General features: G+C 41.7%; 1 protein-coding gene across 1 annotated transcript in view; it reads left to right on the top strand.

The window, feature by feature from the left end:
* The window catches only part of LOC139751996 (CD109 antigen-like), a 364,823-nt gene that overhangs the window by 108,076 nt on the left and 241,420 nt on the right, over positions 1 to 15,327 (top strand). Inside the window, exon 11 of the mRNA XM_071667757.1 lies at positions 9,470 to 9,574. Within this exon, the coding sequence (XP_071523858.1) occupies positions 9,470 to 9,574 (105 nt within the window). The remainder of the gene's footprint in view (positions 1 to 9,469; positions 9,575 to 15,327) is intronic.

The following is a 15,327-nucleotide window of genomic DNA, read 5'->3' as shown; positions in this document are numbered from 1 at the left end:
TAAGGTTGTTAGTGAAAGAGAAAAGAGAGGCATTTTGATGATACTTGCAAGGAAGGAGTGCAAATGACTGGGGGATGTATAAAAGAAAGTGGCAGGAGTTCAAGAGAAAGGTGCAAGGGTTGAAAAAGAGGCAAATAAGAGTTGGTTTCAAAGAGAGATATACATAAGTATATGTATGTAAGTAGGAGAGATGGCCAGAGAGCGTTATTGGATTATGTGTTAATTGATAGGCGCACGAAAGAGAGACCTTTGGATGTTAATGTGCTGAGAGGTGCAACTGGAAGGATGTCTGATCATTACCTTGTGGAGGCGAAGCTGAAGATTTGTCGAGGTTTTCAGAAAAGAAGAGAGAATGTTTGGGTGAAGAGAGTGGTGAGAGTAAGTGAGCTTGGGAAGGAGACTTGTGTGAGAAAGTACCAGGAGAGACTGAGTGCAGAATGGAAAAGGGTGAGAGCAAAGGACATAAGGGGAGTGGGGGAGGAATGGGATGTATTTAGGGAAGCAGTGATGGCCTGCGCAAAAGATGCCTGTGGCATGAGAAGCGTGGGAGGAGGGTAGATTAGAAAGGGTAGTGAGTGGTAGGATGAAGAAGTAAGATAATTTGTCAAAGAGAAGAGTGAGGCATTTGGACGATTTTTGCAGGGAAATGGTGCAAATGACTGGGAGATGTATAAAAAAGAGGCAGGAGATCAAGAGAAAGGTGCAAGAGGTGAAAAAGAGGGCAAATGAGAGTTAGGGTGAGAGAGTATCATTAAATTTTATGGAAAATGAAAAGATGTTTTGGAAGGAGGTAAATAAAGTGCGTAAGACAAGAGAACAATTGGGATCATCGGTGAAGGGGGCAAAGGTGGAGGTAATAACAAGTAATGGTGTTGTGAGAAGGAGATGGAGCGAGTATTTTGAAGGTTTGTTGAATGTTTTAGATGATAGAGTGGCAGATATAGGGTGTCTTGGTCGAGGTGGTGTGGGAAGGGAGAGGGTTAGGGAGAATGATTTGGTAAACAGAGAAGAGGTAGTAAAAGCTTTCCTGAAGATGAAAGCCAGCAAGGCAGTGGGTTTGGATGGTATTGCAGTGGAATTTATCAAAAAAGGGGGTGACTGTGTTGTTGACTGGTTGGTAAGAATATTTAATGTATGTATAACTCATGGTGAGGTGCCTGGATTGACAGAATGCTTGCATAGTGCCATTGTACAAAGGCAAAGGGGATAAGAGTGAGTGCTCAAATTACAGAGGTACAAGTTTGTTGAGTATTCCTGGTAAATTATATGGGATGGTATTGATTGAGAGGGTGAAAGCATGTACAGAGCATCATATTTGGGAAGAGCAATGTGGTTTCAGAAGTAGTAGAGGATGTGTGGATCAGGTGTTTGCTTTGAAGAATGTATGTGAGAAATACTTAGAAAAGCAAATGGATTTGTATGTAGCATTTATGGATCTGGAGAAGGCGTATGATAGAGTTGATAGAGATGCTCTGTGGAAGGTATTAAGAATATATGGTGTGGGAGGCAAGTTGTTAGGAGCAGTGAAAAGTTTTTTTATCGAGGATGTAAGGCATATGTACAAGTAGAAAGAGAGGAAAGTGACTGGTTCTCAGTGAATGTCGGTTTGTGGCATGTCTCCATGGTTGTTTAATTTGTTTATGGATGGGGTTGTTAGGGAGGTGAATGCAAGAGTTTTGGAAAGAGGGACAAGTATGCAGTCTGTTGTGGATTAGAAGGCTTGGGAAGTGAGTCAGTTGTTGTTCGCTGATGATACAGCACTGGTGGCTGATTCGGGTGAGAAACTGCAGTAGCTGGTGACTGAGTTCGGTAAAGTGTGTGAAAGAAGAAAGCTGAGAGTAAATGTGAATAAGAGCAAGGTCATTAGGTACAGTAGGGTTGAGGGACAAGTCAATTGGGAGGTACGTTTGAATGGAGAAAAGCTGGAGGAAGTGAAGTGTTTTAGATATCTGGGAGTGGATTTTGCAGCGGATGGAACCATGGAAGCGGAAGTGAATCATAGGGTGGGGGAGGGGGCGAAAATTCTGGGAGCCTTGAAGAATGTGTGGAAGTCGAGAACATTATCTCGGAAAGCAAAAATGGGTATGTTTGAAGGAATAGTGGTTCCAACAATGTTGTGAGGAAAGATTGACAAAGAGGATATATGTGTCAGAGGTGGAGGGAACAAGGGGAAGTGGGAGACCAAATTGGAGGTGGAAGGATGGAGTGAAAAAGATATTGACTGATCGGGGTCGAACATGCATGAGGGTGAAAGGCATGCAAGGAATAAAGTGAATTGGAATGATGTGGTATACCGGGGTCGACGTGCTGTCAGCGGATTGAATCAGGGCATGTGAAGCGTCTGGAGTAAACCATGGAAAGTTCTGTAAAGCCTGGATGTGGAAAGGGAGCTGTGGTTTTGGTGCATTATACATGACAGCTAGAGACTGAATGTGAACGAATGTGGCCTTTGTTGTCTTTTCCTAGCACTACCTCTCACACATGCACGGGGAGGAAGTTGTCATTTCATGTGTGGCAGGGTGGTGATGGGAATGAATAAAGGCAGCAAATGTGGATTTTATGATACATGTGTATATATATGTAGATGTCTGTGTATGTATATATATGTATACGTTGAAATGTATTGGTATGTATATGTATATGCATGTGTGGACGTGTATGTATATATATGTACATGTGGGTGGTTTGGGCCATTCTTTGGTCTGTTTCCCGGCGCTACCTTGCTAACGTGGAGACAGTGACAAAGTATGATAAATGTATAATAGATAAAATATATATATATATATATATATATATATATATATATATATATATATATATATATATATATATATATATATATATATGGAGAAGGCATATGATAGAGTTGATAGAGATGCTCTGTGGAAGGTATTAAGAATATATGGTGTGGGAGGCAAGTTGTTAGAAGCAGTGAAAAGTTTTTATCGAGGATGTAAGGCATGTGTACGTGTAGGAAGAGAGGAAAGTGATTGGTTCTCAGTGAATGTAGGATTGCGGCAGGGGTATGTGATGTCTCCATGGTTGTTTAATTTGTTTATGGATGGGGTTGTTAGGGAGGTAAACGCAAGAGTTTTGGAAAGAGGGGCAAGTATGAAGTCTGTTGTGGATGAGAGAGCTTGGGAAGTGAGTCAGTTGTTGTTCGCTGATGATACAGCGCTGGTGGCTGATTCATGTGAGAAACTGCAGAAGCTGGTGACTGAGTTTGGTAAAGTGTGTGAAAGAAGAAAGTTAAGAGTAAATGTGAATAAGAGCAAGGTAATTAGGTACAGTAGGGTTGAGGGTCAAGTCAATTGGGAGGTAAGTTTGAATGGAGAAAAACTGGAGGAAGTAAAGTGTTTTAGATATCTGGGAGTGGATCTGGCAGCGGATGGAACCATGGAAGCGGAAGTGGATCATATTGTGGGGGAGGGGGCGAAAATCCTGGGAGCCTTGAAGAATGTGTGGAAGTCGAGAACATTATCTCGGAAAGCAAAAATGGGTATGTTTGAAGGAATAGTGGTTCGAACAATGTTGTATGGTTGCAAGACGTGGGCTATGGATAGAGTTGTGCGCAGGAGGATGGATGTGCTGGAAATGAGATGTTTGAGGACAATGTGTGGTGTGAGGTGGTTTGATCGAGTAAGTAACGTAAGGGTAAGAGAGATGTGTGGAAATAAAAAGAGCGTGGTTGAGAGAGCAGAAGAGGGTGTTTTGAAATGGTTTGGGCACATGGAGAGAATGAGTGAGGAAAGATTGACCAAGAGGATATATGTGTCGAAGGTGGAGGGAACGAGGAGAAGTGGGAGACCGAATTGGAGGTGGAAAGATGGAGTGAAAAAGATTTTGTGTGATTGGGGCCTGAACATGCAGGAGGGTGAAAGGAGGGCAAGAAATAGAGTGAATTGGATCGATGTGGTATACCAGGGTTGACGTGCTGTCAGTGGATTGAATCAGGGCATGTGAAGCGTCTGGGGTAAACCTTGGAAAGCTGTGTAGGTATGTATATTTGCATGTGTGGACGTATGTATATACATGTGTATGGGGGTGGATTGGGCCATTTCTTTCGTCTGTTTCCTTGTGCTACCTCGCAAACGCGGGAGACAGCGACAAAGCAAAAAAAAAAGAAAAAAAAAATATATATATATATATTATATATATATTATATATTATATCATACTTTGTCGCTGTCTCCCGCATTAGCGAGGTAGCACAAGGAAACAGATGAAGAAAGGCCAAACCCATCCACATACACATGTATATACATAAACATAAACATCCACACACGCACTTATACATACCTAAACATTTCAAAATATACATATATATATCTTCTTCTTTCTTTTTGCTTTGTCGCTGTCTCCCGCGTTTGCGAGGTAGCGCAAGGAAACAGACGAAAGAAATGGCCCAACCCACCCCCAATACACATGTATATACATACGTCCACACACGCAAATATACATACCTACACAGCTTTCCATGGTTTACCCCAAACGCTTCACATGCCTTGATTCAATCCACTGACAGCACGTCAACCCCGGTATACCACATCGCTCCAATTCACTCTATTCCTTGCCCTCCTTTCACCCTCCTGCATGTTCAGGCCCCGATCACACAAAATCTTTTTCACTCCATCTTTCCACCTCCAATTTGGTCTCCCTCTTCTCCTCGTTCCCTCCACCTCCGACACATATATCCTCTTGGTCAATCTTTCCTCACTCATTCTCTCCATGTGACCAAACCATTTCAAAATACCCTCTTCTGCTCTCTCAACCACGCTCTTTTTATTTCCACACATCTCTCTTACCCTTACGTTACTTACTCGATCAAACCACCTCACACCACACATTGTCCTCAAACATCTCATTTCCAGCACATCCATCCTCCTGCGCACAACTCTATCCATAGCCCACGCCTCGCAACCATACAACATTGTTGGAACCACTATTCCTTCAAACATACCCATTTTTGCTTTCCGAGATAATGTTCTCGACTTCCACACATTCTTCAAGGCTCCCAGAATTTTCGCCCCCTCCCTCACCCTGTGATCCACTTCCGCTTCCATGGTTCCATCCGCTGCCAGATCCACTCCCAGATATCTAAAACACTTCACTTCCTCCAGTTTTTCTCCATTCAAACTCACCTCCCAATTGACTTGACCCTCAACCCTACTGTACCTAATAACCTTGCTCTTATTCACGTTTACTCTTAACTTTCTTCTTTCACACACTTTACCAAACTCAGTCACCAGCTTCTGCAGTTTCTCACATGAATCAGCCACCAGCGCTGTATCATCAGCGAACAACAACTGACTCACTTCCCAAGCTCTCTCATCCCCAACAGACTTCATACTTGCCCCGCTTTCCAAAACTCTTGCATTCACCTCCCTAACAACCCCATCCATAAACAAATTAAACAACCATGGAGACATCACACACCCCTGCCGCAAACCTACATTCACTGAGAACCAATCACTTTCCTCTCTCCCTACACGTACACATGCCTTACATCCTCGATAAAAACTTTTCACTGCTTCTAACAACTTGCCTCCCACACCATATATTCTTAATACCTTCCACAGAGCATCTCTATCAACTCCATCATATGCCTTCTCCAGATCCATAAATGCTACATACAAATCCATTTGCTTTTCTAAGTATTTCTCACGTACATTCTTCAAAGCAAACACCTGATCCACACATCCTCTACCACTTCTGAAACCACACTGCTCTTCCCCAATCTGATGCTCTGTACATGCCTTCACCCTCTCAATCAATACCCTCCCATATAATTTGCCAGGAATACTCAACAAACTTATACCTCTGTAATTTGAGCACTCACTCTTATCCCCTTTGCCTTTGTACAATGGCACTATGCACGCATTCCGCCAATCCTCAGGCACCTCACCATGAGAGTTGGGGTGAGAGAGTATCATTAAATTTTAGGGAGAATAAAAAGATGTTCTGGAAGGAGGTAAATAAAGTGCGTAAGACAAGGGAGCAAATGGGAACTTCAGTGAAGGGCGCAAATGGGGAGGTGATAACAAGTAGTGGTGATGTGAGGAGATGTAGTGAGTATTTTGAAGGTTTGTTGAATGTGTTTGATGATAGAGTGGCAGATATATGGTGTTTTGGTCGAGGTGGTGTGCAAAGTGCGAGTGTTAGGGAAAATGATTTGGTAAACAGAGAAGAGGTAGTAAAAGCTTTGCGGAAGATGAAAGCCGGCAAGGCAGCAGGTTTGGATGGTATTGCAGTGGAATTTATTAAAAAAGGGGGTGACTGTATTGTTGACTGGTTGGTAAGGTTATTTAATGTATGTATATATATATATATATATATATATATATATATATATATATTTTTTTTTTTTTTTTTTTTTTTTATACTTTGTCGCTGTCTCCCGCGTTTGCGAGGTAGCGCAAGGAAACAGACGAAAGAAATGGCCCAACCCCCCCCCATACACATGTACATACACACGTCCACACACGCAAATATACATACCTACACAGCTTTCCATGGTTTACCCCAGACGCTTCACATGCCTTGATTCAATCCACTGACAGCACGTCAAACCCTGTATACCACATCGCTCCAATTCACTCTATTCCTTGCCCTCCTTTCACCCTCCTGCATGTTCAGGCCCCGATCACACAAAATCTTTTTCACTCCATCTTTCCACCTCCAATTTGGTCTCCCTCTTCTCCTCGTTCCCTCCACCTCCGACACATATATCCTCTTGGTCAATCTTTCCTCACTCATTCTCTCCATGTGCCCAAACCATTTCAAAACACCCTCTTCTGCTCTCTCAACCACGCTCTTTTTATTTCCACACATCTCTCTTACCCTTACGTTACTTACTCGATCAAACCACCTCACACCACACATTGTCCTCAAACATCTCATTTCCAGCACATCCATCCTCCTGCGCACAACTCTATCCATAGCCCACGCCTCGCAACCATACAACATTGTTGGAACCACTATTCCTTCAAACATACCCATTTTTTCTTTCCGAGATAATGTTCTCGACTTCCACACATTTTTCAAGGCTCCCAAAATTTTCGCCCCCTCCCCCACCCTATGATCCACTTCCGCTTCCATGGTTCCATCCGCTGACAGATCCACTCCCAGATATCTAAAACACTTCACTTCCTCCAGTTTTTCTCCATTCAAACTCACCTCCCAATTGACTTGACCCTCAACCCTACTGTACCTAATAACCTTGCTCTTATTCACATTTACTCTTAACTTTCTTCTTCCACACACTTTACCAAACTCAGTCACCAGCTTCTGCAGTTTCTCACATGAATCAGCCACCAGCGCTGTATCATCAGTGAACAACAACTGACTCACTTCCCAAGCTCTCTCATCCCCAACAGACTTCATACTTGCCCCTCTTTCCAGGACTCTTGCATTTACCTGCCTAACAACCCCATCCATAAACAAATTAAACAACCATGGAGACATCACACACCCCTGCCGCAAACCTACATTCACTGAGAACCAATCACTTTCCTCTCTTCCTACACGTACACATGCCTTACATCCTCGATAAAAACTTTTCACTGCTTCTAACAACTTGCCTCCCACACCATATATTCTTAATACCTTCCACAGAGCATCTCTATCAACTCTATCGTATGCCTTCTCCAGATCCATAAATGCTACATACAAATCCATTTGCTTTTCTAAGTATTTCTCACATACATTCTTCAAAGCAAACACCTGATCCACACATCCTCTACCACTTCTGAAACCGCACTGCTCTTCCCCAATCTGATGCTCTGTACATGCCTTCACCCTCTCAATCAATACCCTCCCATATAATTTACCAGGAATACTCAACAAACTTATACCTCTGTAATTTGAGCACTCACTCTTATCCCCTTTGCCTTTGTACAATGGCACTATGCACGCATTCCGCCAATCCTCAGGCACCTCACCATGAGTCATACATACATTAAATAACCTTACCAACCAGTCAACAATACAGTCACCCCCTTTTTTAATAAATTCCACTGCAATACCATCCAAACCTGCTGCCTTGCCGGCTTTCATCTTCCGCAAAGCTTTTACTACCTCTTCTCTGTTTACCAAATCATTTTCCCTAACCCTCTCACTTTGCACACCACCTCGACCAAAACACCCTATATCTGCCACTCTGTCATCAGACACATTCAACAAACCTTCAAAATACTCATTCCATCTCCTTCTCACATCACCACTACTTGTTATCACCTCCCCATTTACGCCCTTCACTGAAGTTCCCATTTGCTCCCTTGTCTTACGCACCCTATTTACCTCTTTCCAGAACATCTTTTTATTCTCCCTAAAATTTACTGATAGTCTCTCACCCCAACTCTCATTTGCCCTTTTTTTCACCTCTTGCACCTTTCTCTTGACCTCCTGTCTCTTTCTTTTATACTTCTCCCACTCAATTGCATTTTTTCCCTGCAAAAATCGTCCAAATGCCTCTCTCTTCTCTTTCACTAATACTCTTACTTCTTCATCCCACCACTCACTACCCTTTCTAAACACCCCACCTCCCACTCTTCTCATGCCACAAGCATCTTTTGCGCAATCCATCACTGATTCCCTAAATACATCCCATTCCTCCCCCACTCCCCTTACTTCCATTGTTCTCACCTTTTTCCATTCTGTACACAGTCTCTCCTGGTACTTCCCCACACAGGTCTCCTTCCCAAGCTCACTTACTCTCACCACCTTCTTCACCCCAACATTCACTCCTCTTTTCTGAAAACCCATACTAATCTTCACCTTAGCCTCCACAAGATAATGATCAGACATCCCTCCAGTTGCACCTCTCAGCACATTAACATCCAAAAGTCTCTCTTTCGCACGCCTGTCAATTAACACGTAATCCAATAACACGTAATCCAATATATATATATATATATATATATATATATATATATATATATATATATATATATATATATATATATATTTATATAATCCCTGGGGATAGGGGAGAAAGAATACTTCCCATGTATTCCCTTCGTGTCATAGAAGGCGACTAAAAGGGAAGGGAGCGGGGGGCTGGAAATCCTCCCCTCTCATTATTTTTTTAAATTTTCCAAAAGAAGGAACAGAGAAGGGGGCCAGGTGAGGATATTCCCTCAAAGGCCCAGTTCTCTGTTCTTAACGCTACCTCGCTAACACAGGAAATGGCGAATAGTTTGAAAAAAAGAAAAAAAGAAATATATATGTCTGTGTATATGTATATGTATGTATATATGCATGTAGAGGTGTTAACATGTATGCATGTGTATATGAGTGGATGAACCATTCTCTGTCTGTTATCCTGCACTACCTCACAAATGTAGGAAACAGCAATCAAGTATAATGATAATAAAAAAAAGATATGTATTGTATACGATGTCACCTTGATATTTCTTTACCCCATAGAAACAGTGCATTGGTGTAGAAACATGATATTCTTTATCCCACAGAAACAGTACATTGGCGTAGAAACAAGCAGTAAGGGAGTCACTGTTGGGGAATTTGTTGTATTCCATGTGCGATCCAATTTCAACATGGACTCCTTCCACTACCTGGTAAGTTTTCATGATCTGTGGTATTATTTTTTGAGTCTTGAATCTTATATTCATCAGCATAATTATCTTTTTGTAGTTACCTTAATGTATTGAATTGATAAGTGTTTTTAACTCCATCTGCATGTAATTAAACTACAAATGAAAGGTACCTTTGTTGAAAGTCTGTCTTTGTCAGTTGACAGAAAATACAGTTTTGTAGAAAACATGCTTTGCTTCAAAAGATTTCATTGTTTCTCCTGCTCATGCATGGAGTGCAACTCTGAGCTGCAGGAACACCCTGGGGTTGTATGATAATTATGATGCAGTATGGGTAGAGATCTGTAAACTTGTAGGTCCCCATCTTTTGAACTTTCTTTACTATCAAGTAGTGTACTTTGCTTTTAATGATACTTTGGTCCTCGTTTCAACCCTGTCATATATTGCCATTGTTTACATCTTTGTGTTGGTTTCTTTTTCATACTTGTTCATTGTTTCTCTCATACCAAGATAACAACAGGAACTGATAAAGTATGGCCTCTTTCTGTGATGTGCAATGCACTGAAGACCAGAGCCCCCTAGCCAATGCCAAGCTCCACAGACCTTCCTTTGGTTTTCCTTGACCATTACAAATGCCACAGCTTATCCCAGTGACAGCACATCTTCCCCTTAACATTGTTTCATATCTTTCAGTCCAACGCATACTTAACACCCTCACCCTCACACTCTTATATGTGTTCAAAGTATCTTTGACTGTTTCTTTCCATATCATCCTCAGTCCCCTTATTCTTGTTTCCTCTGTTTCTGACATATATACCTTCTTAGTCAGTCTCTTCTCACTCATCCTTCCCATATGTCCACACCATTTCAGGATGACTACAATACCATCAAAGACCATCATCTTTGCCCTCCCAGATAGTGACCTCTCATTCCACTCCTTCCCCAGTGGATCCAGGTCCTTAACCCCCTCACCAATCCTGCCTAACTTCAGCTTCCAAGGCTCCACCTACTGCCATGTCTACTTCCAGATAACTTAAATGCTCTTCTTCCTCTAAGTTCTCTCCATTCTAAATCACACTCCAATCAGCCTTGTCTTACCCCTGCTAAACTTGATAACTTTACTTTTCTTCACATTATCTCTCATCTCCTTTCACACACTCTCCCAGACTCATGCACAAATTTCTGCAATTTCCTACCCAACACTGGCACTACACAGTGTCGTCAGTAAACAGCAACTGACTCTCCTCCCAGGCCACTCCACCCCTCTACCTGCAACAGACTGCAGACATGCCACTTTCTCCAAGACCCTCTCAGTTACCTCTCTTACCACCCTATCCATAAAGAGATTGAACATTGATGGTGATATCATACATCTTTGCCACAGACCCACCTTTGTATGGAATCGCTCACTATTCCTTCATTCTACTGGTACAAATACCTTGCTCTTTTGATATAAACTCCTCACTGCTTCTAGTAGCTTTCATACCACCAAACATAACACCATCTACAAAGCATTACTTCCAACCCTGTCCAATGTTTTTTCAAGAAGCATAAATGACTTACCAATCCCTCTCCTTCTTCAAGTATTTCTCACACAGATTCTTGAAAGCAAATACATGATCTTCTGATCCTGTACCATATGTTAGTCAATGCTCATGATTATTTATGGATGCTAATAATGTGTTTTTGTGTTCACAGATTAGTTAATCTTTTCTGTATTTCATACATGCTCACCATTTCTTGCATTAGCAAGGTAGCACTGGAAACCAACAAAAAAATGGCCTTATTCATTCACATCCACTTTCTAGCTTTCATGTATAGTGCACTAAAGCCAGAACCCCCAATCCACAGTCAGACCTATCAGACCTTTCTGTGATTTCCCTTGACTGATTCATATGCCCTGGTTCAGCCCACTGACAGCATGTTGTCCCATATAAACCACATCACTCCATATCGCTGTATCCCAAGCATGCCTCACACCCTCTTGCATTTTCATACCCCAAGTTTTCATGCCATCTTTTACTCCATCCTTCCACCTCCCTCTTTCACCATTTTCGTTGTTCTTCCACTTCTGGCATGTATACCCTCTTAGACATCCTTTCCTCACTCATCCTATCCATATGTCCAAACCATTTCAGCTCTTTCATACATAATCTTCTTACTGTCACATTTCTCTCTTACCTTATCATTTTTCATTTGATTAACCCTCCATACACCATGTATGTACAGCTAGTCCTCAAACATTTCTTTTCCAACAACATTCACCATATCCTTTGCATTTTTGTCTGAAGCCCATGCCTTTCATCCATATATCACTGAGGGAATTACTGTGCCGTGACATACCCATCTTTGCCTATAAAGACAGTGACCTCTCTTTCCACATATTAATCAATCCTCCTTAGGACTTTGCAGTCTCACCCAACCTATGGCTCACTTCAGCTCCCATGTTCCATTTGCTGCCATATCCACTCCCAGATATTTAAAACACTTCATTTTCTCCAAGTCTTCTCCATTCAAATTCACTCTCCATATAATATGTCTCTTAACTGCTAAACTTATTAACTTTGCTTTTATTCACATTTACTCCAAACTTTCTTTTTTCACAGACTCCCCCAGACTCAAAAACCAACATTTGCATTTTCTCACTTGTAACTACCACCAGCGCTGTATCATTAGCAAACAACAATTGCTTCATCTCCCAGGCCACCCCCACCTCAGCAGACTGCATACTTGCTCTTCTCTATAGGATCCTTGTATTAACCTCCCTCACCACCCCATCCAAAAACAGATCAAACAGCCGTGCTGACATCACGCACCCCTGCTGCAGACCTATCTCTATCTGAAATCACTCACCCTCCCCTTTACTTACTCATGCACATGCCTTACTTTCTTGTCAAAAACTTCTCACTACAACTAATAGCTTTCTTCCCAATGTGTATATTCATAGCACCTTTCACAGAGCATTTCTGTCAATGTTATCATATGTATTCTTCATACATACAACTCCATCTGTTTCTCAAAGAATTTCTTTTAAATATTCAAAAGAGCCACCTGATCCACACATTCTTTACCACCTCTAAAACCACATTGTTTCCAGTCATTCTGCTGCTCAGTGAATACCACTAGCCTCTCAGCCACTCCTCTTCCATACAACTTACCAGGCAAATTCAACAAACTTACACCTTTGTAATTTAAGCATTCACATTTGTGCCTCTTGCCTTCCTACTCCACATATACTTAAGTATGTCCCTCTTTTCAAAATGAGGATTGGGAATATGGGAGAAAGAATTATACCCACTTATTTCCTGTATGTTGTAGGAGGTGACTAAGAAGGGTGGGAGTGTGGGATGGAAACCTTCTTCCTTTATTTCAATTTCTTAGAAAAGATGATAGAAAACAAAAAATGAGCTAAGAGAGGCGTGCTCAATCTCCTTGAAAGCTCAGGCTGGGATATGTGAAAGTGCATGACCTTGACCAAGATGAGAATAAAAAAGAGATAGGTAGTATGTTTGAGAAGAGAATCCTGGATGTTTTATCTTTGAATGAAACAACTCAAGAGTAAAGAGTACAGGGGAAGAAGAGTTTGGAAATGTCGTTAGGGGTAAAGTCAGGGTTTAGTGTCAGGGTACGAGCTAAGGAAGGGATAGCTCTACTGCTGAAGCAAGAGTTGTGTGACTGTGTAAAAGATTGTAAAGAACTGAGCTACAGACTGATGTGGGTAAATATGAAATTGAATTAAGAGAGATGGGTGATTATTATTGCTCATGCACCTGGCCACAAGAAGAAAGATAAAGAGATGTGACTATTTTGGGAGCACCTAAGTGAGTGTGTTAGCTGTTTAGATACAAGAAACTGGGCAGTATTGATAGGTGATTTGAATGTGAAATTGTATAATGTTGCAGTTAAGGGTGTATCGGGGGGATGCTTAGGGTATCCAGTGTTATGTATAGAAATGGTGAACAGCTTGTGGAGTTGTGTGCTGAAACAGGACGATTTAGAATACCTTTTTTAAAAAGAGGGATATATCCATGTATACATGAGTGAGAGGGAAAGATGGAAAGTGGGCATTATTGGATCACATACTAATTGATAGGCATGCAAAAGAGAGACTCTTGAATATGAATGTGTTAAGAGGAGCAGTTGGTGGGGTATCTGATCATTACCTGGCAGAGGCAAGGATGAAGATTTGTAGAGGTTTTTGACAAAGAGGAAATTATGTAGGTGTAATGAGGATGGTGAAAGTAAGTGAGGTTGGAAAATAGACAAGTGTGATGAATACCTGAAGAGATTAAATGTAGAATGACAAAAGGTGGGTGTAGATGAAACTAGGGGAGTGGGTGAGGAATGGAAGATATTTAGCAGTGCAAGAGATGTGTGTGGCATGTGTAAGGTGAGAAATGGACAAGTGAGAAAGGGTAGGGAATGGTGAGATGACCAAGTAAAGTTAACACTGAAAGAGGAGCGAGGTGTATGGGTAGTACTTACAGGGAGTGAGTGCAATTGATTGGGAAATGTACAAGAGAAAATGGCAGGAGATCAAGAGGAAGTTGCAAGGGTTGAAAAAGATGAATGTTTGGGGTGAGCAAGTATTTTCAAACAGGCAGTAATGAAGTGAAGAGGAGTTAGAGTGAGTATTGTTGTTTTTGATAACAGTGTGGTGGATGTAAGGTGTTTGGGTTTGGGGGTTATTTGAAGTTGGTTTGGTGAAAAGATATGAGATGGAGAAAACCTTGAGCAAGATGAAATGTGGCAAGGTGGCTGAAGTGTATTGTAGCTGAATTGCTTTCGAAAGGGGTGACATTTTTGTTGATTGGTTAGTTAGGATTTTCTGATTAGTTAGGATTTTCACTGTATTCATGAATCATAATGGAGAGCCTGAAGATTAGCAGAATGCAGTTTTTTTGCCTTTGTATAAAGGCAAGGGGGATGAAGGTGAGTGTTCGTTTGACAGAGTTACTAGTTTATTGAGTGTACCTGGTGAGTTGTGTGAAAGAGAGGTGATTAAGAGTGTTAATATGCTCAGAGCATCAGCATGGGGAGGAACAATGTAGTTTCTGAAGGGGTCGAGGATCTGTGGTTCAGGTGTTTGCTTTGGAAAATGTTTGTGAGAGATACTTAGAAAAACAGATGGATTCGTACGTGGAATATGTGAATCTAGAGAAAGCATATGATAGGATTGATAGAGATACTTTGGGGAAGGTCCTGTGAATATATGGTGTGGGAGGAAAGATGACAGAAGCAATGAGGTGCTTTTATCAAGGAAGTAAGGCATGTGTGTTTGTGAGTGGGTAGGGAGGAGTTAGAGTGGTTCCAGGTGAAGGTAGTTGTATGGAAGGGGTGTCATATTACCATGGCTGTTTTGTCTGCTTATGGTTGGGGTGGTGAGGGAGGTAAATGAAAGGATCTTGGAGAGGAGCAGATATGCAGTCTGCTGGAGGTGGAGGGCCCAGGAGGGGAGTCAGTTGTTTGCTGATGATATGGCACTGGTGGTATTTTCAAGTGAAAAATTGCAGAGGCTGATTTCTGAGTCTGAGTGAGTTTGTTAAAGGAAAAATTTGAAAGTAGATGCAAATGAAAGCAAGTTTATTACGTTTAGCATTGAAGAAACAGGTTAGTGGTATTTGAGTCTGAATGGAGAGAACTTGGAGGAAGTGGAATATTATGGCAGGTAATGAAACCATGGGAACTGGAGTGAGCCATAGGGTAGATGAGGGGCAAAGGTCCTTGAGTGCATTGAGGAATGTTTGAAGAGAGAGGCATTGTAGTTATGGGCAAAA

Source organism: Panulirus ornatus, chromosome 12 (genome assembly GCF_036320965.1).
Source record: "Panulirus ornatus isolate Po-2019 chromosome 12, ASM3632096v1, whole genome shotgun sequence".
Taxonomy (NCBI): Eukaryota; Metazoa; Arthropoda; class Malacostraca; order Decapoda; family Palinuridae; genus Panulirus; species Panulirus ornatus.
Note: the sequence above shows the minus strand (reverse complement) of the source record. Positions and strands in the feature narration are given on the sequence as shown.